Source organism: Myzus persicae, unplaced genomic scaffold (genome assembly GCF_001856785.1).
Source record: "Myzus persicae strain clone G006 unplaced genomic scaffold, MPER_G0061.0, whole genome shotgun sequence".
NCBI classification, from domain to species: domain Eukaryota; kingdom Metazoa; phylum Arthropoda; class Insecta; order Hemiptera; family Aphididae; genus Myzus; species Myzus persicae.
Window position 1 is genome coordinate 437,512 of NW_019102520.1, and position 27,319 is coordinate 464,830.

A 27,319-nucleotide genomic window follows, 5' to 3' on the forward strand; every position below is an offset into this window, starting at 1 on the left:
GTTACATTTATATATACTTATATAAATACATGTATATTGTTGTCATGCATTAAGAAAGCAGATTTCAAATATATCTTTTTTTTTTGTATTAAACATGACTATTTTTACATTGAGAAAATAAAAAATATAAATATCTATGAGTGCAGAAAAGAATTCTAATACAATTACATTAATTCCCACACATTTTTAAGATGCTATCATTTGTTGTTAATTATTATTATTTTTTTTAAATATTTTAAATAAAATATTTGTGGTTTGAAATCTTTATACCACAAGAAATGATTTTTTTTTTAGAAACAGAAATTTAACTTTGTTTCTTTTAGATGTTATAATAATAGGTTTAAAACTTAGGCAGAATCAGCATCAGGTGCAGATGATGAGCCATTTACTATGACTTGCTGTCCATTAGCTGCTGATGTCGTAGTGCTGTTAGACTTGTTCTTTGCAGGAGACTTGTTCTGTTGACCTTTGGACTTTTGAGTTTTAGCTGGTTTGGTGTTTCCATTGTTTGCATTACCATTATTAGTATTTCCATTGTTGGTAGTCTGAGACGTGCTGATTGGTTCACTTTTAATGTCATTACTGAAGTCATACACCCCTAAACAATCAAATCATCATTAGCTCAGAAACAGATTAATAGCCAACTATAACTAATCTCAATTTAGAATAAGAGCACAACACCAGGAAATTTGTGAAGATCGCGCATGCTCAACCCACATGAAAAATGTATTGCTAGCACCAAAGACGACCATGGTTTTCAACAATGCATAGCCAAGTCTTAATCGGCTAGCCATTGCTTGAGGGCACAACATTGTTCAGGGCCTTGCTTAACATGCACAAAAGTGCTGTACTCTTATTCTACATAAGCAGTGGTTCTCAAAAATGTTATGCTCACTGCACCCGTATGTTAATTCTGGAGCAATCAAACATTTTAGTATGTATTATAAATTCTTTATATTTCCAATAATTTTGAAGGACATTTAAGGGCAGTTCACAGTACGCCGATTGAGAACCACTATTATATGGAGTATAGTTTAAAATAACTGCAGTAGTTAATTTAGCAAAGTATGATGTATATGTTAGTGCAAAAATTACATTTCTAAAAAAATAGACATACAAAAGTATCTATTAAGCAAACAAGTTTTTAATTATACTATTCTATAATTAGATGTGCTTTTGTTCATAGGTCTGATTAACTAAGTAGTATTATGAAAATATTAAATACAATATATGTTCAACGTTAATATACAAATGAAAAACATGCAAAATAAAGGTTAAATACTACATTATATTGGGTATTACATAAACATACAGTTGCTATCAAAATAAGTAGCTAATCTATCTAATAATGACAAATTTAATGTGGTACTCCTGTATCATAATCACTGGGTCTTTCCAAAAAAAACATTGTTTTTTTTTTTAATCCTTGCAACACAAACTTCTATCCGTGCTTTTATTATTTACAAGCTTTGTTTTTTAGTTATGCATTACTTACAGTCATTAGCATTGTCACTATTACTACCAATGGGATTAGAATTGATTGATGGTTCACCTTGAGCAGCAGCTATGGCGCGATTTCTTCTTTTTTGACTGCTTTTGGACTTCGGTGCTTGCGCGTCCACACTAGATACAGACTCTAGCGCAAAATAAAATAAAATAAGAGAAAGAAAAAAAAGATAGTAAAAAATATTAATTTAATAAAAGAAATATTATTTATTTATTTTTATGGCCTCCTCTGCACTCAGTATTATATTCATGAAAGAATAATTGTATTGTAATATGTAGAGAAATTTAAGTTATATACTAGTGTAACCAGTATAATATTAGTGAAGTCTTAGAATATAAATTGACACAAAAATTAGCATACTTCTTCAAAATAAACCTATTTTCTGCGATGTCAGCTATAGATATACTCAATTATGAACATTTTAACAATTAATGGATTACATTATAGTGGTATAATATGAATAAGTATTTTAAATGTGAGACAAAATATAGCACTATGAAATCACCCAATATTAGTTGACTTCCAAATATTTTTTTAGGATACATCATCAAAATGAAGTGAAATATTGTAGGTATTGTAGGTATTTTAACTATATAACATATATAAAAGACAGATATGTACGATTTTACTGCTAGGAACTTTAAATATAACAAAAAAGGAAAAAATGTTGAAATATTATGAATCATGATAACTTATGTAAGGATACTTCATTGAATAAAAACCGTTTAAAAACAATAAAAAGTTAAAACAATCATTTAACTCTAGTTTTTAGCATGGTTTGCAGATTGATTCAACAGTTTGATTATATTCTTAAATTCTATAAATACTTTAATTAAAATGTCAATAATAATATTACTATTTTTTAGACCATCTATAATACCAAATTATAGCGATAACAGAAGTTAAAAAATGTACATAGTATTATTTTTTATTAAAATGTATATGAAAATTTGAATTGTGTTGCACTGGATTCCTAGTTAAAATTATATTTATGTGTATCAATAAAATATTGCCAAAAAGTGCAAAATAATAAAATTAAAGCAATCTAAATCTACTTTTTCTTCCAAAGCCTTATTCTAATAACATACTTTACTTATTATCATATTATTATTTTTTGAATTGATAAAGCAACACTTTTAAAAACGTCATTCAAAAACAAAAAAAAAAACAAACAAACAAAAGCACAAAAAATGATTAACAACTTTATTATTACCTCTATCACCACTGTCTTGAGCGTTATCAAGAATTGTATGCTCATCATCAGCTGTTCTTCTTCTATCATCCATTCGCCTGTTTCCACCACCCCTGGAACCCCTGGGGGTGAAATCCCTAGCTGAATTATTATTACCACCACGACGTTCTCTGGACAAGTTGTTTCCTTGCACACTTGATCGGTTGTACTGGTATTGATTAGGACGTTGAGGAGGTGGTGGAAGTCTATCATCAACTCCTTCCGGATGTTGGTTTCTACTACCACCTAAGAAAATATTTATTTATAAAAATTGTATTTTTATAAGTCTACAAAAATAAATACTTACTATTGGCATAAAAATCATGTCTTGCACCTCGACCACGATTTGAGGTACCCCTAGGTCTGCTACTTCCTCTTCCCGTAGAGTTACCTAGGCCATTATTCATATTTTCGCTGTCAGCATTAAAGTTACTGTACAAATAAAAACAAATAATCAATAGTTATAATTAAATATATAGCATATGACCAAATTCAGTTTTTATACAACTTATGCAAATGATTATTTTGGGACAATTGCCCAAAATATTTTGAATATATTATTTAATTTTATGTTTATGAAATTTATAAAAATTAATAATAACATAAACAAGGATGTTAAATATAGTACTGCGTGTTGGCTGCTACCAGTCGCCAAATGCTACTAGGACTCGTCTAGGAGTAAGTAATGGCCACAGCTACTAGCTCCCAGATGAGTTATCACCCGGGTTCATAGTAGTTTAAGACCTTGCCACACATACACGTGTTTGCTACCCACCGAAACAACCTACCATACCAACCTTACCCATACCACAGTTCATAACCCCTACAACAGCTAATGGCCTTAGTCCTCTTAAGTTCAATAAAAAAAGTATATATATATATAATACTATAAAATACAAATCTATTAACATTCAATGTTATTTGTCAGAAAAAAATATTTAAATCAAATTCTAGTTTATTATTTACCAATAAGTCTGATACTAGGGAAATGTCATGACGAAATAATGTGTATAAACTAACACCTTGTCTACCAAAATCTAAATTGTTATTTTTTTATATTGAATTCAGTGATTTCAACAGGAACAAAAAATCTGGACTAAAACATTATATTTCAAAATATTTATTTCTTAACTCATGATCACAAGTCTAAGCTAAAATATACTTGAAGACATTAGCATTAATAATAGCTTATTTGAAAATTATATATACTTCGGATTCCACCTAATATTGTAACATATAAATTATACTAAAAGTATACTCTGAATGTATTTTGTCAATTGGCTCTACTTACAGCAATCTACATATTTTTAGTTGTAGTAAATCAACAATGTCTAAATTGTGTTTTTGTTTTAAAATATTATATTTAATTTATGTTAATCTGCACAAGTTCATATATTTATTAATTATTAAAATGTTAATTTCTGATTGATTTATGTAAATCATGTTTATAGGTATTGCAATAATGTGCTATTTTACATATATGCAAAGCAAATTTAGTATTTCAAAATACACTAAGTCTAGCAAGAAATCAGGGGTATTTCGAGTACTCAATTAGCAAAAAAACAGTTTTAAGGCCAAATATCCCTTCTTCTATACCTAACTTTTTATAAGTACAGCCGAGTGGTACTTTAAGTTTTTTTTTTGCAAAAACCGCAAATATATATATATAATTGTAGTATTTTACCGGTCGTTTCGCCTTTGCATCGTATAATTGGGAATCATAGTATGTGGGTAAGCTGGTCCAGTACTGTGAATACTACGTAACTCTTGCTCCATTCCCATTTTTTCTTGCCTAATTTGTTCAAGTTCCTAAATATAAAAATTTCTAATTAGTTTAAAATTATCTTAGTACAAACAGATTAAAATAAATACTTTAAGGTGTTCTAAATGATATTCTAGTAGAACTTTAGCATTAGATATGCTTTCTACCGTGCCAACAAACACAAAAGGAACTTGACCCTCTTCACGAGGAATGGTAGGTTGTGGCTCATTATCACCTTCAATTTTTACTCTGATCTACAATAACAAGAAAAAATATAACTGTTTAAATTTGAATACTAATAATAATCAAATATTTAAAAAGACACAATATATTTTTTAATGTACAAATTAGAATAAACAACTATACGTCTTATACTAGTGCAATAGTATACCAACTAACAATAAAACCATAAAAATCACTTTACAGTATAATATAATTTAATGAACGTTTTTTTCAAAAAAAATTTTATTATACCCTAAAATTACCAAAGATAAAGGAAATAATGAATAGTAAAAATGAAATTAAAGTATTCTTCAGCAATAATTAATGTTTGTGTACAATTTCTAAAAATACAAAATGTTTCCAATAAATCAAATGTCTGTATAGGAGAGCATCGTGTTTAAGTAAAAGAAAAATGTTAAATGCAATAAATATTGGACTTTCCAAATTGCTAAAATTAAAAATAATATAAGGATAAATAAAATAACTTACCACTCCGCTCTTGTCAACAATATCTTGGATGTTTCTACCATTTTTACCAATTACTTTTCCTATGAAATCTCTTGGGACTTGAAGAAATTCTTCTCTATACTCTAAAATTCCTCGAGCTTTCATTACAGCGTCTTTATTCTAAAAACCATATTATTAGATATTTTTACTTAAGTACAATAAAACTAACTTACTTCTCCATAAATTTTAAAAAGACCAGTATGTTCATCTAATTCAATATTTGTAATACCATCAACCCTGCGAGCTTGTTGGATATTAGTGCCATGAGCACCAATAGCCAAACCCATAAGATCATCACGTACATTAAATTCATCGGTATAAGATGATGATGTAATCTGTAGCTTGGAACTTTCCAGTTGCCTGGCTAACTCTTCAGTCTTCTTAAGCAACATAACCTTTTGGTTCAGGTTTCTGAAGTGCATGTCAGCTAACATCAATGCTCTTTTACTGGTCAATGGTGAACGAGATATAACACTCAAGACTGATTGATCAGGATTATATAACACTAGAGATGCGCCAATTGCTTTCTGCAGATCTTTGTGGATACCATCAATTTTAGCACTAAAAGATTAACCATGGTTTTAATTCAAAATAATTTAATAGCTGTGTTAAATTTGAACTATTAAAACTGATTATAAAATTGTTCTTGTGTTACATACGATTCTCTAACATCTTCAGGTACATCAATATCGAACTTATAAAACGTATCGCCATTAATGTGAGGATTGTTGTTACTGCATCTCACTCGTTCAGGAGAGACAATTTCTGTAACTGTTGTGTTGAAATATTGGACAACGAACTGGGACGGTGGGTTACCACTGATAATTTTTATCACTGCTTTTATCCATCCATAACAAGGATGAGGTTCTCTGACTGATTTTACTTCTATTTCTTGATTATCAATAAACTCTGTACTACATTGCTCATCTGACAAGGGGAGACGAACATTGTCACAGTTGAATTTAGTTTCAGGATACCAACTGAAAAGTATAAAGGATGTATTAATATTTAGCAAGGTAGGTACTAATAATTTAATGTTGTACTATAATCAAGGACAATCTGGGAAAGAAAATTATAATAAGAATTTATTATGATTCTATATTTATACAAACAAAAATGTTTATAAGAAAACTTAATTATTCCTTTTTTTTTCACTGCCTAATTTTGTAGACCATTTATGGAAGGTATATTTATAACATTAGCTTAATTCCTTTCCATAAATTTTAACAATATTACAGTATATCTTCATGAGATCTAATGTCAAATTTAATTTGAAAAAAAAAAATGAAAAATGTATAATTTGTTTATTAATCTAATTCAACAATTAAGAAACAATCAACAAGTGTTAAATTAAAAAAAAATTAAAATTCAATCTAATATTTATAAAAAAACTTTAAGTTGTTAACATAAATGAATTACCAGTTTTAGAGCAATCAAAAGTACTCTGTAGGTACTAGAGAGTGCATAGAACATTTTTCATTTGACACAATATATTAAGTTTAAGTATGAATAGAGGTAATACAATTTAAATATTATACATGTTAAAACTATAATAAGTACAATTATTAATCATTTGAATGTATATCATTGTACACAAGACAACACAAAACAACAGTCATCAGGCTGTCTCGTTCACCCTTATTTTTCTACTTAACAGCATAAAGAATGAAAATTTCAATAAAAAAAAGTATTTCCAATAAAGTTAATTTGTGTGCAGTACAGACAAGTACAGTAGTCAAAAAGTTAAAACTGGAATAAACTTAAAAACAGAATTCAACTTGTAAGACAAATCTTTGAAATAAAAGATATAGATTTTAACTCTTATATTTTTTTTAATTAATTAATTGTTTAAACAATTTATTGCTAACTGTTAGACTGTTCTAAAATTATAATATATGTGTTTATAAAATGCATAATACAGCGATGGTAAAGCTATTGGGCATAAAATGACAACTAAAATAAAATTGAGAATAATGTCAGAAAAGGTGGGCTAATGGTTTCTTAAACATGATTTAGTAATGCACGTTTGTATATTAAATTTCAGTGAATCATTTATTTAATTAATTTTTTATTCAACCCAGTTTTAAGAACATTTTATTAAAACTACTAACCATAAACTAATTGATATTTTTTGGTTGATTTATTTGCTCAAAAGTTAAAACCCATGGCTAAGTAGAAAATTAGGGGTATATATTGCTAAACTATATTAAATAGTTTTAATATTTAAATATCATATACGAAAGGTACTAAATAGGAGGCACAAATATGTAGGGACCCATAAAAACATATATTTTTAAAGGGGTTTTATATTAGTAGTATAAATTGGAAATAAAAACGATTTCATAAATAATAGATACTGATAACTAAAATGATGCATGAAATAAGGAATAAGTAACCTATTAAATTAATCTGTAGTTACTATTTTAAAAAAAATGAACCCTATTAGATATTCGGGATGGTATAGTCTAATAAAATAATTTTGATATAACTGAATAATTTACCTAATATAAAACCTGACTTCATAAGATGGAACTGTTTTAAGGATTATCTTACTTTTTAAATACAAATTATTCTTGGTAAAAAACAAACTAAAGTTCTTAATTTACCTATACCTGTAATTTTGATTAAAATACTTAAATAAGTTAAGATATAAATAGATAAGAGATACTCACTCATTAGGAAATGAAACTAGGACTTCATTTTCCATTACACCCGTGACAAAACCCTAAAAAAAAAAAAAATTAATTTTTTAAGTTAATTATCATTGAGATTATCATTCTCATAAATTAATAATAAAACTCAAATAGGTAGGTACATACAAATTGTAGGAATCTACAATTTTAAACGGGTTTAGTGGTATCAGGTAAATGCTTGGTAAAAAACGGGGTAAAATATAATATATCAGTATAAACCATCATGACGTGTGTGAAGCAAAAATGTTTGACATATCATACTATTCTTATGAAATTCTTACCATACTTGTAACATGAAATGCTGATCAGAAAGTAGAGGGACTATGTGGTTACGTGTATTACAAGTAGGTTAGGTACTTACATTGATTATTATCCTATATGTAGGGACAATAAAAAAATTATTTTATAATCTTACAAGAGCTAAGTTTTATTAAGCTTTGGTGAAAAATATGTATAAACAAGTCTATTAGTATATTTTAGTTCTATAAAAAGATTTTTAAAAGAATTAAGGGTATACTAAAAGGAATCGAGTTTGCAACCATCACATTAAATGTGTTAGGTATATTTATGTCGGGTATTAAATTTGAAAACAATTGGCATAGGCAAATTGCCAAATTTGAAAAATTACTTTCATCAGAACTCGGTTAAACATGACCACTTAAAACACTTCAGACATTTATTGTAGATAGGTACTCAAACACATGATGAAACTGATTCAACTGATTTGGCTGGATACAAACTGAATCCTAATAAAATCTTTTACAACAAATAGTCTCTGGTAGTCTTAAGTAGGTACACCAATTGAGTCCCATGAAATGTATTTAATATATAATATTGATTAAGTCCATGTATAAATACTGAGTCCTTAATTATATAAAAAAAACATATTCCTTTTTGAAGGCGTAAGACCTCACATAGGACTGTAACAAAAACTTCTACATGAATGGTTAAAAATGTTTTTATCTTATGTTTATTTGGTAAAATTTTATTAATGTGCATAATATATTAAGTATGATATAAATAAATAAAGGTAATGATTCAATTGAATTTCTAATACTGGTAAAAATGTATGAGACAAACTTTGTATAGGTAGGTATATTCAAATTATAAAGTTTCATATTTTACTCAAAATACCTAATCACATGAATCTTGTTTATTCATTAGCACGATTATAGATAGTCGTACTATCTATAATCGTGTTCATTAGTATATTTATCGATTGTACCAGAGAGTCAAGAAGTAAATTTTTTTCAAGCTCAGGTACCTATGGGAAATTAATTGATACCTATACACGTTATTGGCGCTTAGATTTATTTGAATGCCTACAGATGATAGTATAACAAATGTAAATAATTATTTTCAAACAATTGGTAGGTGGGTAGTTTAACTTGTTCAACTTAATCAAAATTTAAATAAAGCTGTCTCAAAATTATCGTTTAAGAACTAAATTGCAGGTATGCAATAGCTAAGGTACAAAACAGTGAGAACAGTGTATCGTAGAAGAACGGAACGAAATTGATCACATTACATCTTCGGCTGGTCGGCCGTTCACATTCAATCGCTGGACGTCCAACCGCTGTTACATGGGAAGATTACATGTTGAAAGAGCCAAATAAGGGGGGGGGGGGGGGAAAATTTACCAAAATTCCAAAAAACACTCCNAAATTATCGTTTAAGAACTAAATTGCAGGTATGCAATAGCTAAGGTACAAAACAGTGAGAACAGTGTATCGTAGAAGAACGGAACGAAATTGATCACATTACATCTTCGGCACTATTAATTTTTTTTTAAATTGTCATCATTTTTATTATACATTTTTATGTAATTACGTAAACTGAAAAAGCCAAATAAGGGGGGGGGGGGGTGAAAATTTACCAAAATTCCAAAAAAAAACACTCCGAAATAACCTCAAACAAGGAGAAGCAGAGCTTTCGAAATATGGATAAAAAGACTTGTCCGGACAGGGTCGGAGGGGGTTACGGGCGTGTTTCGTCTGGAGACCCGGTCGCACGCCGTAGACTCGACGGGGAAAACCGGCGGCGTCCGCGACCATAACCTATTAAAATCGCACACGGGCGCGACGGCAGCAGACGTCATGGCGGCAGCCGTCGCTTCCCGAACCCGTCGCGGACTCACCTCGTAATAGGCGCCGTTCTCGAAGAGCACCTCGACCTTAAGATCGTCCATTGCTGTGCCGGGTGTGAGTGTGGCGGGTGTGTGGCGTTGCTGGTGACTGGTGGTCGCGTGTCTGAGCGGCGCGCGGTATATGGCGGCAGCGATGTCGGTGTCGGAGCAGCGATGAGGCGTTCTCGGCGTGCCGTTGGCGGCGGATTCGGCGGTGCGCGTATACGGCGAGTGACGAAAGACGTGACCACGACTACGAAACGTACGTGCGGTAAGGCGGCGCCCGTGCGTGCGTGCAATACGGCTTCGGCGGCGTCGCGGTGTACAGCAATAATAATATTATTAAAATAATAAAAAAAAAAATAACAATATATCGATACAATGGGTATAAAATTAATAATATAATTAACCGAAAACGCGTTTACGTTCCGTGCGTGCGTGTGTATAGTAACGATACGCGGGGATTTTCGGCGTTTTTTACACTGTACAATATTATTATCCGCTGCTCTTCGTTCGGTCGGCGAGTGAGTGAGTGCGTGCGTGCGTACGCGACGAGTGTTATCGGGGACGCGCGCGCAACGGCGGCGCGGTGTCGATTGGGGGTGATTGGGGGGAAGGGGGGAAACAAGAGATTTTTGCTGCTTCACTAGTTCTCTGATGAGAGCAGGCTAGAGGGTTCCAACTCTGTTCTAAGTCTGACACTTCTGACGACTGACGAGTGCCGAACTGCCCGAACTGCGATCGGTTCTGCGATTGTCGTGTAGTGTGCACGACTTGTGGGGTTCTGCGTCGCCTCCGGTCCGACCGTTAATCTGAGTCGGCCGACACGAACAATGTCCACGGCAAAAATAATGCGTTCTCCGCGGCCGCTGCCGGTTCGTATCTGTGGGGAGAAGGAGAATATTCACGGGGACGGGGCGACAAAATGTATAATATTATTTATGGTTTTTTGCGTTCCGTGAGCCGCCGTCGCAACGTGTGTGTAACGTATATAATACGGTGCGAAATATGAAATTGATGGACGGGGATTAGAAAATAATGGAATATTGCGAATGAGAAACGATGTAAATGTAATAATATCGTGTATCTTGTATGTTTGATGTTTCTCGTTTTTATTCGCACCGGTGGGGGTGAGGGGAAAACAAAAAACCACGAGGGAAAAAATAATGTTTTTACTCGTCAAGTCGTGCTTTACGACGATTTATTATGCGGTGCGTACGAGGATGAGCCAATGGGATCGGGCCATCGGCGCGCAGTGTGACCAGTGGCAGAGGCGCTCAAAATTCTCTTTTCTGGCGACATTGTTTTTATTTTATTTTTATTAGCTGCTGCAACTAACGCTACAGACCGGCTAAACGAAATAATAATAATCCTAATATGCAGCTCTGATGCACCATTGCACCAGATAAATGCACTTTTGCTCTACCGCAACTTTACATTATTTGCAAGGTGCAGAGTGCCAAAGTCTCTGAAAACCTAGAATTACTTAAGATGCTAACCGTAGTCAATATTCCGAATATTAATTATATAATATACAATAGGTTTTGGGTTTAGGTACGTAATGATACGTATTCCGATAAAAAAGTATACTTTTTGAAATAATAATGTGAGTTAAAATGTAAGCACTTATGTATAGCCGTATAGGCCAGCCAATTACCTGTACTGCCTATCTCAACAATTATTATTATATTGAGACAAACTTTAAGTTTTGGTAGCATTATATTTAGATAATGTCGTAAGTTATCTGTCCGAATATCCTAGGTATCTTATCTTATTTGAAATTTGAAATTATAGGTAAACATTTCGGCAATCTGAGTCTTAGACAAGTCCGTTTCCTAATTATTCCTATTTATAGGTATCGATATTGATTGTACTGATTGTAGGCAGATACTTCAAACACGATAAAGCACGTCTTGGTAAAAGAATATTCAATTTTTATTTTTGTTCATTATTACTATTGTTTAATATTTGATCTAAATATTTTCAAACAATAACTATTACACTATTAAGATTATTTATTTTTTGCTTATGCTGGTGTAATACAAAATCATCATTAGATAATCTATGGTCATGCGGCTATAGAAAATATTTTTTATACGACAGTTGAATGTTTACTGTCTGAGCTTTATTCTATTAGGTCACTAAGCTTAATTATTTAATAACGATAATATTCACAAGCTATGAATGTCTAGGCATTGGTGAAAATAGAGGGAGCGGACTTAGTCCCCCCCAAACTTCGGTCAAGTCCCCCCAGTTAAAAATCTAGTAATTAGTACTTATATTATAGCCTATTGGGAGGAGAGCTTGAGTCTCCAAAAAAATGTAATCAATTTGCGCCTATGCGCCTAGGCATGATTTATGAGTTTAATATTTAAAAAATGTTTAATATATATAATATATAAATGTATGGGTACATTAAAATATAATATTATAAATTGAATAAATTAATTCATTTCATACATTTATAATATTGTCAATTAGTGAATAAATAGTAATAGTATATGTAAATATGTACATAATTACAATATAGTATTTATTGATTATGCATATTTAATTTTACTCGAGATAGCAGTAGGTATTTAAAGTTTCGTGTTATGACTTACTGATTTTTTCAAATGAATTTGTGAAAGTGATAGATGCTACTTATAGGCTTCTTGTGTTTGCATATAGCCGCATAGGTATATATTACATTATTGCCGTGTGGTGGCTACGTCAGATAATAAATTAATACTATATGAACAAATTTGACTATGAAAATTATAAATTGACTAACTTTTTAGCATTTATTTGACTAACAACCAAATTCTGAATTCACATATTAATAACTATTATGTTTATGTAATACCTTATTTTCTTTTAATGTACATTTGGGAGTACAATTTTTCCTTATAAGATATACATTTCTTATAATTTCTTCTCCAATATTTTATGAATTCATCTACTTATTCAATTTCATCAATATATTGTATTTTAGACGTACATATATTTTATGAGATCAAAAATTAACAAAATAAGATGCTTATACGGATATATATAGTTGTCGTATACTCCACGCAAAGGCGTGACGTATATAACAGATTTATTACGGTTTCAGATTCTCTAACCGTCGAACGAGTAAATTATCGACACCTGCTGTATGAGTTTTATTTAAGTTCTCCTTTCGGTGACCATGATAACGAGTGCTGCGCAAAAGGATAATTAAATAGAAGTCCAACAGGATTTACACTATACAACTCTAAGGTTACTTTACTCCCGAACAACTGACCACGATAACGAGTACTGGATGTTCGAGGGTGAGATGTCTTTTACCTAGGGCTAGACAAAGTTTACTCTTTCTCGACTAACCACGATAACGAGTGCTGGACGAGAAAGTAAGTACTACAGTGTCTTACTACCTGTTTTTCCTGAAAGTGTTATTCACCACAACGTCTCTGTATCCACTAGTAAGATAAAATAAAAAAGGAGTAAAGAAAAACAGTGACACTTGGTTTTCTTAAAAAAAAGAATAAAATATAATAAAATAAATCAAAACAAATAAATAAAAATTTAAAAATACTGCTCGTTAGCTACTACAATAAGTGAAACAAAAAAATAGCTCCGCTCCCGTCGCGGACGTCGCCTTAAGTAGTAGCAATTTTGCTGACTCGGGTTGATTGACTTCTGCTTTGTATGGTATTTTAATATTTTATAATTTCGTTATATATACAGCATAGTACATATATACTTGTCTGGAGCTACCAATGGCCAATGTGCGTATAATAATAATGATTTCAGGTAAGAATTGAAATACATTTCAATTCCAGGGTTTATGTATTAATCCCTAGCCCCGAAAGTGTCAAAAATTAAACAGACCTTAAGCTTCATAAAAGCAATAGAAATATAACATTTAATATAGACCAGAGGTTCCCAAACTGTGGGTCGCGACCCAAAAGTGGGTCGCGATTATACTTTTGGTGGGTCGCACTATTTTTTTAAATAATACAAAAATATAATCATCTATTACTTTTCGTTGATGTTCAAAGTTCAAATTCAGTTTTATCGTCAATCCTTATCTGTGAGTATGACAATTACGAGTTTACCAGCGGCCGTGTCAAATACTATATATTATACTTATTATACATTTTTTTCGTAATTACATAAAATGTAATAAAATAGTTTAATTTTCTGTTGTATGGTAAAAAAAAAAAAGGTCATTCATTGATATTGTGGGTCGCTATATTTAAAAAAAAATTCAAAATGGGTCGCACAATAAGAAGTTTGGGAACCTCTGATATAGACAATTACAATCAAAATAAAAAAACTATTTATATAGAGTACGTACCTACCGGGGTTCATCGCAAGTGGATTGCCTACCTAATAATATACTGCTCGCATTAGGTATCACAAGTAAGTTTCGTAAGTATAGAATTGGCATTATTATAACGGGCAACGAAGTGCGCGGGACCAGTTAGTTTATTATGAAAACTATGCTAAGAAAACAAACGGAAATGATCTTGATAGCGCTGTCTATTATTTACTGTACTTATCAAATAACTAATAAGTATAAATAAAATTCTCGCAAACTACGTATATGTATAATTAGACATAATTCAATGTCTTTTAAAAATTAAAATGCCAATCACACGTAAAAATGCATTTTTCATATATTTATTTTGGTAGGAATCGTTCACGCAAATAACGTATTATTTTACGACCATATGAAGGTATAAAATATAAATAGGACTAAATAAAAATGTGATTTGACGAAGAACAACATAGAAATAAATGAATATGTACAAAGAAATATAGAACCAAATAGGTAATCAATAAAGAAACAAAGCATACATGGAATAATAGTTACCTAGGTATAATTATTTATCAGACAAACTCTTCCAGCCACTTAAAAAGTAATGATTTCATATAATTATCGTGGCTTAGAGGATAAACCTAATGTCGTTGGATTGCTGCAGCTTGTCGATCAGCGCAATCTCTGTTGCAATGACAAAAAGCTGACGGTATTCCTACACATTCTATCTCACACTGTGACTGCAGCTTCTCCTGTTGCTACCACATATAGGGGTTGTGGTTATAGCGGAAAAAATATATTCATTTAAGTTGTACTTACGGCATACAAGTACATGGTCGCCCATAGGTAACATTTTAGGGGGGGTCAAAATAAAAAATTTCAGTAGTAAGGTAATATTGTGGTAATATTTATTGAGATACAAGTTCATAATATTTTTTCCAGGGGGGGGGGGCAAGTGCCCTGTCTTGCCCACCCCCATGTACAAGTATTGTGGAGTTTACAAAAGGAATATGAGCAGAATGCTACGGAAGACGGATTACATGTTAGTGATATAGCCGATAAAATAAACCAATCATCGGTGAAGCTTATTTAACTTGATATCTAACATATCTATAATACCTACGTCGTAACTCGTATTAAACACTAAAATATAAAGCTATTACCCACTATTATTCGGTAATTTCTCTTCGATCACCCACCACCCATAATAAAACTCAGTGGCGGCTGCCTCTCGGTTATTCCTTTAGCCAAAACACGAACCTAGCTTAGACCTCTTTCCTTATACATATCTTTTTCAACCTCCCCTTTTGTACACCAAACATTTTAAAATTCTCTTGAACTCCTCTTTCCTTGTCTTCACCATATCTTACACTTCCTATTATCCTTTATTTATCCCAGTCTCTATAGTACCTGAAAACTGCAGAAAATATTTAAATATCACTGAGGGAATTACCCCAAAAAAATACTTAAAAAATATCCTAGTTGAATTCTGATCAATTTACATAATTAAAAGAAAACCTACTCAAAACATAAGAAAATACACAGCCCCGCCTAACACAATTCACACTTATGGTGTGTATATGTGTATACCCAATAACAATAAATAAATAAATAAAAACATGTTTCTGTCAAAAACCTTAAATGTAATCTATGTTTTCTCATAACATATTACCTATTATCTCCGTATTTGTCTATATACACAATGCAATTAAAAAATATTTAAACTAATTTTAAGCCTTTATTGTCATGAATCCATTTTAACCATCATTATACTATGCGTCAGTTTATATATTGAGTTATAAGTGAATAACAATAATATATTATGCCAAAATACTATAATAGTATGATATAGAATAATATGTAAATTATAACCAATATACGGCCATACGTACCATGTTTTTGGCATTAGCTAGAGCGGTACCTCGCCGACGTCGAAGAAACACCTTTTATCATCCATCTTCATCTTGCTCCGAACTGGAAATATTGAGAATTGAGATATTTAATAAGACACTGCGTTTAAGTACCTGTCCGTCTATTGATAACTTTTTTATTTTGTTCGTTTACTTAATTGAATCGCTAAGGCTCATTCACAGGTACCTACGTCTTGTGGATGAAATCGCATTGTGATTGGACATTAATTTGTTGGTATCATGTAATAACCAAGTTGCAACAGAGCATACCAATAATTGTCTATAGGTAGGTTCCTACTATACGCATGTGCCGTGTACACGAAAAATGCCCAACAACACGGTAACGTGGTAACCAACCAATCACAGCATAGGATTTGCATGCACGTAGTATCGTACGTGTATAGTGGAAACCCGCCTTTATAGCTCAACTTTTAAACCATATTGGTTACCAGTTATAACCATTTAGTTACCAAGCCCTCGCAGGACACAGCACACGACGTAGCTGTAAATCCGTCTTCAATTGTTTCAGAGGAATAGCGATGATTGGCGTTTTCCATACATGAAAGATATTATTGTATGATAAATCCATAGACGATATACTGTATACCGAATATTAGGTCTACGAATAAATCATAATAGATAATAATATGTTCCTTCCGAGAACTCATTGTGAACTTATTTTATAGAAATCTGAAATACCAAAATCTGAAACATTTCATTCAAAAATGTAATTGTTAAATATTTGATACCTTTATCTAGAGTATAGACTAGAGTAATTATAAAATATAATTATAAATAGACAATAGTAATTAGTATTATACCGTTTTAAATACTTCACTCAAACATTAAGTGTTTCCCGGCGTATAGTATAGGCAAAATAGGTACATCACTGCAGTGTTCATTAAATAATGTTCTCCATAATAAGTTACATTTTTTGGCTCATTGCAACTCAGTTCGCCGTGAGAATGTGATTGCTCAAGAACAAAAAAGTGTCACACCACTCCTTACTTGTACACCACCATAAAACCCAAATCCCCACTTCTCAGCAACAGTCAGATGCTCGAAATTACCACGCATTCTCTTTGCGAACGGAGTATAATAATATGAGTTATGACGTATGATACATTGATCCCTACATATTGTATTCGATATTATGCACACTGTAAAATACCAGAGTATTCATAAATACAACATGAAAAATCGATAAGAAAAGGTCTAGGTAGGTATATAAATAGTGAATCTGCGTGTCAAGTTTAGGTTGAACATTCACTGTACGACCCCCAGTCATTAGCCAACAAACCAGATAATAATTTTAGTGGGTATTCGCAAGCAAAATCATTTTAAGAAGAATAAAACATTTGGATAAGATGTAGTAGGTACCTACATAATAAACTGAAGACTGCGTTCTAAATTTCTATCGTCTTAACTCAAAAAATTAATTTATTAACTAATGATTTATCAGTGTTCCCCCTTAAAAATAGTTACCTATTTATATTTTACCCCGCACAAAGAAGAATTAAATGCAGTTTAATACGTCTGAATCTTCGGTTTTGGTTAGTCCTTCTAAATAACCAAATAACTAGGATATTGTTTGTCAGTAACAGTGTATTGTTTGACGTTTTTCCAAATATTTATAAAATACACTGATGATAAACTGTTGGAAATTATTTTAAAATTCAGGTTCTTTGAGAAAAAATATTTTAAACCCAGTCACCCAGATCAATCTTAAACAATATTACAAACATTATCAATAAATAAAATTATTGAAATGATAGGTATAATAACTCCTTAAACAGTTATATTTGCTACATATTATAATTTACAGGTTTCGAACCTATATAATAAAATTATGTATTAAAATGCATTAATTGACTTTTCCCCTCCGATTTCTTATCATATACTTAAAAGCTAGTAAATATTATAATAATATTATGTATTTATATTTATACAAAGGTATAGACGTATAGTTACTGATATTACATTTTTATATAGGTATTAAATCAAACGTAAATTTTAAACGACTATTTTTAAGAGCACATATCAAAAATATGTTTTAAATTCATTGTTATTAGTTTATCACAGAAGATTGTAAATTGAATTAAGTACTTACACAATGGCATTTAAATAGTATTATAGATCTTTGAACTTTATACTACATTTTTATATTTTACTATTACGGCTTTTCAGACCATCTTGTTTTACCAAAGCTAAGTTAAAATTATATTGCAATATGAAGGTGCATGCATCTTTTATAATGTAGGTAATATTCTTAAACAATTTTTCATTAGTACTTGCAATTTGATTGTATAGTACCTAAATTAATTTATATAGGCAGTTTATTAATTGGTGGCCAAAATATATGAGTAATAACCATGTACATTTATGTAAACCTTTTTTTAAAGTAACTATCTATTTAGGTAAATAGGCAATATTGAGCATTAACAGCCAAAGAAAAATATTTAATTAGGTACAAGTAAAAGCTACCACAAATACAAATAATAATATACAAACATACCTACATACAACAATAATGATCAATCTGTTTAAAATGTAAGATGTTAGATAGGTAAACAATATTTCTTGTGGTACCTGTGGTTATAACTGATAACCAATAATAACAGGTAAATGATAAATTGCTTACCAGGCAAGCTTCGGTCCCCGATGTAGATAAATACATTTTCATTCAGTTTTTCTGCATTCACATTTTATAAATTTGAATATTATAAAGAAGTAATAATTATTAATTATCAATTATAATCAGGTTGTGTTTCCTTCGCTGTTGTATGCATTGGGTAAATGTAAATAGTGACACAATATTATACTAAAATTAAATAACATTTTAAATCTGTTTTATTTATTTTACTAAATATATTTGAACTTTAAAAATATGTAAGTTTATCGAATAATATAATATTATTATTTCTTTGGAGTAAATGTTATATTTTTAAACATTTACTAGAAATTGTACAGCAGTTGAAACAAAATGTTGATGGAAACACACCTTGTCTAAAAGGCAGTGTATTTGCTTGTTACATTGAAATGTGTCAGAGTTAATAGTTATTTCAATTTTATAAACTACTATTTATTATCCAGACATAATAGTTAATTTGTTCTTATTACTTTTGAATTGTTAATTAAATAATAATATTTCAATATAATGTAGCAGATAAAATTGGTGAAAACACAAAGAAGTTGGTCACAGAAAAACAGTAATATTAATACTACACTGACAATTTGATAGAAATAAAATACAATTAGTACAATTCTGAATTTTTTTAGACATATTGACTGAACACATTACAATGTATCAAATAAAGTTTACATTATCATACAGACGTTTTGACATAATATTATTTTAATAAATGCAAATAAGAAACATTTATGAAGTAAAAATAATAAATATAAAGTTATACCAAATATCTAAGACTAGTTTAATTTAAGCTCAAATGCAATGATCCCATTAATGTCTCAAGTACATACAGCTGATTTTTCTTATTTAATTGCTTTTTCTCGCTGAAACAGAAATAGATAATTTATAATGACTACAGAACATTTAAAAAGTTGAATTTTATTATCTACCTGTACATGTGTTCAACTCGTTTCAATGACAATGTAGCAATTTTCTTGAATGTATTTTTTTTTGTTTGGTTATTTTTTTGCGATGACATCAAACTGCGAGCAGTCTAAAAAAAAGTTGGTTTGTTAAACTCTTCTAACCCTATTGAATAGGGCACCTCATATTGATTTATTATAGTAAATTTACTTTGTGTGGCACTAAGACTAGTGGGATTGGAGTTAAATTAGAGGCAACCTACCTATTATCAGGTAGAAAGATGAAATTATTTATGATCTTAAAACTGTGGACACTCAATGTTTACTATAATTTTGAATTAATCTATTTTACAATTATATTTACATACTTTAAATTTGTGTAGAATTTAAATAAAATAATTCAACATTACATCTTGTATAATCATTTTATACTTAATTTTAAAATAGATCAATTAAGTTAGTGGAAAGTATTTGGCTTGTCTTATATAAAGTTAACACAATATTATGTTAATATTTTTTCCCTAGAATCTAATAATAGTTAATGATTTTACTTAACTATTTTAAAAGTATAAAATAATGATTAAATAGTCTTACCAAGTATAATCCATACAAAGCTCGGATGTTGTTAGGGTTAAGAAGAATAGCATATGAATAATGAGCACGCGCTAATTCCAAATTTTCTGTACCTCCCTAAAAAATAAAATGCAATGTTTAATTTTAGTTTTAATACAAGAAGGAATTCTAATTTTTACTTTATTTAAAGATTCAATACCTAACAAATTTATACAATAAACATTACAAAGCAGTCACAGAAAATTCACTATATACTTCAGTAGCTGTACAATATACATATTACATACTATAAAAGAAATAAAAAATAATTTTAGTTAATAATTAAAGTTTCAATACTTGTGTGTATCTTATATCCGCATTTCGTTGATGATATAAATGATTCTGAGAATTATGTAGAATCATTTCTTCCATACAATAAGCAGATTTTGCATACTCTCCTTCCAGCAAGTATAAATTGCTCAATTCTTGCCAGCCTTCTTGGTCTACCATAAACCTGAAATTATTGTGACATAACACACAATCACAAACGGCTTTTAATTATGTACATACTTTTTAAGATATTCAACAAGTTCTTTTATGGCTTCGCTTATCTGACATTTAGCTTTTAATATTGCAACTTTATGTCTCCTGGTTTGAGCATTTGTTTCATCAGCCTTGATTAGTTTGTCAAGAGATTCTAATGCTTCATCATATCTAGTTTACATAACATAAGAAATAATTTCTTTTATAAAACTTTGGTGTATATAAGTATTGAAATGGTAGTTTTTAAAAATGTACAAATTATTTGTTTAATTATCTAACTAATATAGGAAAAATAAAATACCAAATAGATTTTTATTTTTAAAGGAATAAGATCTTTTAAGTTTATAACACTAATTTTTACAAAAATATGGTTTAATTACTTTTCCTCTGCTTCAAGTATTGTTATAGCCAGTCTACGCACTCTCAGACTGTCGGGGAATTTATTAAGAAGCATTTGCAAACATACTTTGGCAACATCAATACGGTTACAATCACATGCTGCTATTAATACTTGTTCCAAAACTAGGTAACCTATAATGTTAGAAAACAAATGATTAGTCATTTAATACAAAATAGTTAATCATCATTAGTGAAACAAATAAATTATTTATGCATGTTATCTTAAAAAAAAAAAAATAAAGTGAAAAATTAAATACTAACATTTATTCATTAAATAAGTAATAGTTGATTTATTGATTTTCTCGATTGATCAGATAAAAGTACATAACACCCATTTATTGTATACTATACTTAATATTATGTATAATTTAGTTCATATTAAAAACACGAAAAGTAGGATAAATATTTTTATGTATGAGTATCAACTATCAAGTTATTTTTATTAACAAGTATTTTAAGTTTGGAAGGGCCAAATAAAACAAACGACCATACGATATACTGGAAAAATTATGGTCCATTAATTTTCTCGTCTAAGCTTTAAATGATTTTTTATAGTTGTTAATTTTTTAATATTCATGCAACATTTTAGTAAATTCGTAAAGTATTCTGCTTGTGAAACAAGTCATAAAAAAATGACTACAGTAAAATATTTTTATAAAGGTGATGAAATGATTATGTTATAAAATACTTCAAGCTACCTACATAAAAAGTTTTAATAAAATTAAAAAAATGTATGGAGCCAGTTAAATAGATAACTAGAGAGCTATATATGTAACTAACAATTTAAAGAAATGTCTTTTTCATTAAATTTTATATTTTAAACTTAATTCATGCTTTATAGTTTATTATAATCAAAGAGAATATCAGTTTTATAAGTACCTACATCAGAGATATTCAAAATGTGCATCAAGGCTTTCTAGGGCACTGAGTCAAAGAACCGGAAACAAAACTTAATGTAATAAATAAAAATAAATATTATTTTTAATCATTATGGAAGTTTGAAGTTTTATTTTGATGGTACTAGTCATAAATATTGTTGCCTGTACTGTATTCATCGACCATCGCCCATAATTTGGGAGCAGTGAAGGATTGGCAAAGTATCAACCCACAGTTTTAGGATTTTAATCCGTCAAATTTTCAATAAGACATAATATTTTTTATTTATAGTTATTCATATTTTATTGTCCAGAGTTTGAGGTATTTTGATATTTTCTTTTATATATATGTTGCAGTAAAATCAATAATCCATCAAAACCAGTTTTAACTAGTCAACACTAGAATTAATTTCAAGTTTAAATATCTAAATCGAAAAAACTAATTTCTACTGAAATGTATATGTATTAAAAATAAAACCTAGAACGTAAGCGACCTAGCTGGCAATCAAATAAATTAAGACAACATTGACTGCATGGCTACTAAATCGATTACTACAATAATTATTATAATAGTTAAATGTATGGCTGTGGTGCCTGTGTATGTTATGTTATTTATGAAGTATTTATTTGAGTGCCAATATCGTTCAGTTTGTGGCTGTGACAGTAAGTTATTTACACAGTTAATTTTTGCATTTTTCTTTATCTGAAAGTTTTTCAGTAATATTAAACAATATTTTTAATATTAACTAGTACAATCCATTTTTAAGAAAATTTTGAAAATCAATTTTCACTAAATAGTTATAGTCTCCAATCTCCATTATTATATTTCAGACACAACTAGTTCTAACTAAAAAAGTAAGTTAAAACTAGTCCCAACATTGAAGGATCTGGTTGATTCTATATTTAACTCATTTGGTTAGCTTAAATGAGTGTTGATGAAAAGGGGTTGTAAAAATTAATATTGACTATAGTTTTATAGTTAAAACTAGTTTAGACGGATTTCAGGTTGTAACTGTAACATATATATTCTATTATATATTATATATTACTAAGCTGGCTTAAACCGACTTCAACTCAATAAATCAAAAGGTCTATCTAGGCCTGTTTAAGAGATGTCAAAATATTGTGAAGATACAAATGAGCCAGATGATAAGGTTGAGTAGGTACCTCCAACTTATCCCTATATTATTATTGATGGATTGTCAGATTGATAACGAAAATATTATTCCTAAATATATGGACTCCATCATACTAATGCATAATATACTAAATATACATTCATGAAAATGTATTTTACTCTAATATTTTTTAAATACAAATTAAATACATTATAATGATCTTTTATTACTAGATAATGTTTTTATAAATATTTATTGGTACATTTTATATTATAAGTAATATTATATAAAATACTACATAATATGCTCATATACAATAAATTTAATTACCTAGTTGTTGAGCATTAAAAAAAAACATATAGAATTTAAATGTTAATAAAAATAAACACAAAGAAATGACCTATTTCTATGTTTATTTTCTAAAAAAATTTTTTTTGTTACTTCATAAAAACACTTACGATCATTTCCTAATTGCTTAATTTTATGTTTGACAGATGAATCCCATAATTCTAACACTTCTTTACTCTTACGTTCATTGTCTTCTCTATACTTCTTAAGTTTCTCTTGAGCTTCTACAAAAATAATTATAATAATAAGCCGACTAACTTATAATGAATAATAATGCATATTTAACAAAAACTTACCACTTAAATGAACCATGACTTTTATTATACTAGAAATTAAACTATAACAATCAAGAATGGAACTGAGGAAATTTAAATAGTACAAAATCTGGAATAATAATCAACAATAATGGGTTGTGGCTATTGATTAACAGCGCACAATAGACGAATAATTAATTAATGGAATATTCTCAATGTAGGTACTTATATAAATTATAATTATAATTTATATTGTGTAATGAGTTGTACAACTATGTTCATTGATGGGTTTGATAAGTATTTTGCATTTTTCCGCAACGGGACACTGATAATGGGCAGGTGATTCCATGGGCGTAGATAATTAAGTCCCGTGGCCTTTTGACGTGCAATCGTGGTGGTGATATCTTGACTGCAAGACGTCTTATCTACTGATAAGTGATAAGTGATAACACTAAAAATCAACATTTAGGATAATTTTGAGATATATTTTGAAATTTTCACCGCAATTTCGTCGTTACGTTTGATAGATTTTGACATAAACTAGGGTCATCGACCATCAAGAGATCAACAGTTACGATTGCTTGTTATTTCTGATGAGTGTTGATGAGAAGTGTGTTCGGAGACGACCAAATTTTGTTTGGGATGGTATATGGTATATTTTGTTTGTTGCAGTTTCGTAAAAACAATTATGAGATGTCCCAAAATTTAGATGACTGTGACGAGCCTTAATCACTATGAAGTGTGTTATACCCAGACAGAATTTGAAAAGTAACTATGATTAATACTAATGATGTTTTCAGATTACTGCAAGATCATTTTGAGCAGCAATATATCTGAATAAAGAACCACAAATAATTTAGCATTAATTATATTAATATACTTACATAGTTAAGAATTATTACCGTTAAAATATATAGTAGAAAATATCATTTATAATTTATAACTGACAATTTTTCAAGTAGTTCAATGTTTTGTTTACAATTATAGTTTTATCGCGAGCATTGAATACAATGTGCCGCATTGGAGAAGATTTGTATATCGAGCCCAATTCAACGCGATTAGTTATGCACACTACCAATAGTTGGCATACCGTATATGCATGGTTTACATTTGACTCGTCATTCTTCTCTAGTTATTATTTTACTGAAGACGACGAACAAAACAGTGAAAATTCATTGAAATGTAAAATATCACTCAAGGTATATTTTGATTTGCTTAACACAACTTAATTGAACAAGTTTAAACTCTTCAAAGACCTGTTATTGAAAATTATGTGTTTAGTCATGCATTACAATATTCAAATCTCCACATTTATCCCGCTGCTTAGAGTCATGTCATATGGAAATTAAAAGTAATGCAGATACAATTACTATTCAATTGCGTTATTCAAATTTTTGTGTTAAAACTCATTTGATACCAGTACTAGAATATTCAGCATTACAAGTGAGTTTTTGATGGATTGTTACATAAAAAATTGATAATATTTTAATAGGGCATTGTATGCAGCCAGAAGATAAAATACATAGGTATCAACACAAACTGAGATAATTTTAATTCTTAATATATTTAATTTTGTTTTTATTAGGTGAATCAAAATGTTGATACAAATCATGTACTCTGTATTGATTCAAAGGTGTTATCAGCTGCTGTTAAACATTTCCAAAACAGTGAAACCGACATTACATTAATTGTAACTACTGAAAAAGTGATATTGAAAACCCACTCGGAATCTTGTCGAGGTGTTTGAATTGAATACTAAGTTGGTTTTACATGGCTGATGTACTTGGCCAGTATTGGTCATTGGTCACCAATAACCTCATGTGTGGAAAACATCTTATGTATAACTGGCTCGTACTGTTGGAATTTTGGTAAACTTGTCACTAATCAAAGGACCACTAATATTTGTAAATATCATGATGTTATTCTTGTCCATATCATACACTAGACATAATCAAACTTTTTTTTCACTTAAAACTCATGTGTGTCATGGATTGATCATGTACTACTAATGATTAAAAATAAAACTTTAGAATTTCAATACATATTTAAAATATAATTCATAGTTGATATAAAACATATTTCAGGTACATTTAACAGACTAGTTAGTACCAATTTACACAAAACATAAAATAATATTAGATTGGTTACATAAATTACTTAAATTATTAATTTACTTATTTATCGTACAACCACTACACACTTTCCATGCTTCATCATGTAGTCTTCTGAGTATTATTGGTGATAAGTGTTTCACTGTTTGAGAACTGCTAATATACACTAATCAGTAATAGGATAGGAGCAAAAAAATATAGGCTAACATTTGTCATATATCGTCAATGACCAATTTGGCCAAATACACCAGACATGTAGGTCCTGGCTTTAGTATCATAGTTGATTTTTAATTAAATTTAGACTCATCAATCTTGCTTAAATTGTGTTCATTTAAATATAGATATAAGACAAATGTTAAGAACTGAATTGAACTTGCAGTCATCAGAATTTGATATATATGATGTTGGTGAAGGCTGTTGTATTACATTTTCTCTTAAAGAAATACGACCACTGTTGGCTTTCGCAGAGCACATGACATTACCAGTGATTATTCGTTTTAGTTCTCCTGGAATGTAAGTACTATGTTCACTATGAGTATTTTATTTTATAAGTTATATTAAAAAATTCTTTTAATTTTGTTTTATTAGGCCTATGGTATTTGGACTTAAAAAAGGCTTGACATTTGAAAGCCAGTACATATTATCAACAATGAATGATAATGCGTTATCTGGAGATTCTAATTCCATACGTTTACATATAAATGCCATCGACAACACTCAGAGTAGTAATGAGCAACCAGAAAATCTGTTACCCAATATAAATCGAACTCAAATGGCAAGTTCTAGCTTACGAACTCCTATGCGAGTACAAGTTGAGTATCCAGATAGTATTTCAAGAAAACGGAAACATCCGTCAACCAGTCAACAACCGCCAAAAATAGCCAATTCAGTTAGTTCTATTTCAGTAATTGAGCAGTTCAGAGAAGAATGTTTAGAAGAAGATGTTTTATTATCTCAGGTTGCTGACTACCATATCAATGATGAATCAAATAAAGCAAATGTGAACAAGGATAATAATTTTACACAAGAATTTTCTGATACTGCACTTGTATTTGCCAGATGTCATTCGTTGCCTATAAGAAATTCCCCTATTAAAGGAAAGGGAAAAGTTCTGGTGTATGATTCAGATGGACTTATAGATGATTCTGATTAGAATTGATTTAATTAGTGTACACAATAATCATTAGGAAATAAACTTAAACTAATTTATTTCTTCATTGGCTGCTCAAGTTGTATGTTCAAAATTTTGTTAAATAAGCTATAAAATATAATTTCATTGTAAATAATTAACTTTATTTATTTTTTTAATGAGACCTCACATGTAA

At 29.9% G+C, this 27,319-nt stretch overlaps 3 protein-coding genes across 8 annotated transcripts; 1 reads left to right on the forward strand and 2 right to left on the reverse strand.

Moving 5' to 3' along the window:
- Positions 1-75: 75 nt before the first annotated feature.
- LOC111032348 (synaptic functional regulator FMR1) lies at positions 76-10,586 on the reverse strand. 3 transcript variants are annotated; one of them, XM_022312635.1, is made up of 11 exons: positions 10,060-10,586; positions 7,902-7,954; positions 5,889-6,209; positions 5,403-5,790; positions 5,212-5,349; positions 4,611-4,754; positions 4,423-4,547; positions 3,046-3,170; positions 2,721-2,984; positions 1,553-1,636; positions 76-598 (listed from the first exon to the last, which is right to left on the reverse strand). In XM_022312635.1, the coding sequence occupies exons 1-11, from the start codon at positions 10,108-10,110 to the stop codon at positions 348-350; spliced, it is 1,944 nt and encodes a 647-aa protein (XP_022168327.1). In that variant the 5' UTR covers positions 10,111-10,586; the 3' UTR covers positions 76-347. The 3 variants fall into 3 exon arrangements, with proteins under 3 accessions (XP_022168327.1, XP_022168326.1, XP_022168328.1); XM_022312634.1 differs by having other exon boundaries at positions 1,496-1,636; positions 10,060-10,585; XM_022312636.1 differs by lacking the exon at positions 1,553-1,636.
- An 8,402-nt stretch (positions 10,587-18,988) lies between these two features.
- On the reverse strand, positions 18,989-24,184 carry LOC111032356 (ER membrane protein complex subunit 2-like). Its single transcript, XM_022312650.1, has 8 exons — positions 23,926-24,184; positions 23,740-23,853; positions 21,270-21,420; positions 20,917-21,060; positions 20,704-20,860; positions 20,389-20,484; positions 19,822-19,925; positions 18,989-19,755 (listed from the first exon to the last, which is right to left on the reverse strand). The coding sequence occupies exons 1-8, from the start codon at positions 23,939-23,941 to the stop codon at positions 19,674-19,676; spliced, it is 864 nt and encodes a 287-aa protein (XP_022168342.1). The 5' UTR covers positions 23,942-24,184; the 3' UTR covers positions 18,989-19,673.
- A 129-nt stretch (positions 24,185-24,313) lies between these two features.
- LOC111032355 (cell cycle checkpoint control protein RAD9A) lies at positions 24,314-27,284 on the forward strand. 4 transcript variants are annotated; one of them, XM_022312649.1, is made up of 8 exons: positions 24,314-24,493; positions 24,556-24,622; positions 24,684-24,770; positions 24,846-25,082; positions 25,165-25,326; positions 25,469-25,622; positions 26,336-26,507; positions 26,583-27,284. In XM_022312649.1, the coding sequence occupies exons 4-8, from the start codon at positions 24,894-24,896 to the stop codon at positions 27,145-27,147; spliced, it is 1,242 nt and encodes a 413-aa protein (XP_022168341.1). In that variant the 5' UTR covers positions 24,314-24,493; positions 24,556-24,622; positions 24,684-24,770; positions 24,846-24,893; the 3' UTR covers positions 27,148-27,284. The 4 variants fall into 4 exon arrangements, with proteins under 4 accessions (XP_022168341.1, XP_022168340.1, XP_022168339.1 ...); XM_022312648.1 differs by having other exon boundaries at positions 24,314-24,622; XM_022312647.1 differs by lacking the exon at positions 24,684-24,770 and having other exon boundaries at positions 24,315-24,493; positions 24,556-24,651; positions 24,871-25,082.
- The last annotated feature ends 35 nt before the right edge of the window (positions 27,285-27,319 follow it).

Coding starts and splice junctions, on each gene's coding strand:
- LOC111032348 (XM_022312634.1), bottom strand. CDS start 10,110: ATGGACGATCTTAAGGTCGAGGTGCTCTTCGAGAACGGCGCCTATTAC. Junction 4,755..5,211: donor TTGTTGACAAGAGCGGAGTG/GTAAGTTATTTT, acceptor TTGTTATTGTAG/ATCAGAGTAAAAATTGAAGG. Junction 1,637..2,720: donor TCAAGACAGTGGTGATAGAG/GTAATAATAAAG, acceptor ATTTTGCGCTAG/AGTCTGTATCTAGTGTGGAC.
- LOC111032356 (XM_022312650.1), bottom strand. Junction 21,421..23,739: donor TAAGCAATTAGGAAATGATC/GTAAGTGTTTTT, acceptor CTAACATTATAG/GTTACCTAGTTTTGGAACAA. Junction 20,485..20,703: donor CGGATATAAGATACACACAA/GTATTGAAACTT, acceptor TTTATTTTTTAG/GGAGGTACAGAAAATTTGGA.
- LOC111032355 (XM_022312645.1), top strand. CDS start 24,618: ATGAAGTGTGTTATACCCAGACAGAATTTGAAAA. Junction 25,623..26,335: donor CCACTCGGAATCTTGTCGAG/GTGTTTGAATTG, acceptor ATTTAAATATAG/ATATAAGACAAATGTTAAGA. Junction 26,508..26,582: donor CGTTTTAGTTCTCCTGGAAT/GTAAGTACTATG, acceptor TTGTTTTATTAG/GCCTATGGTATTTGGACTTA.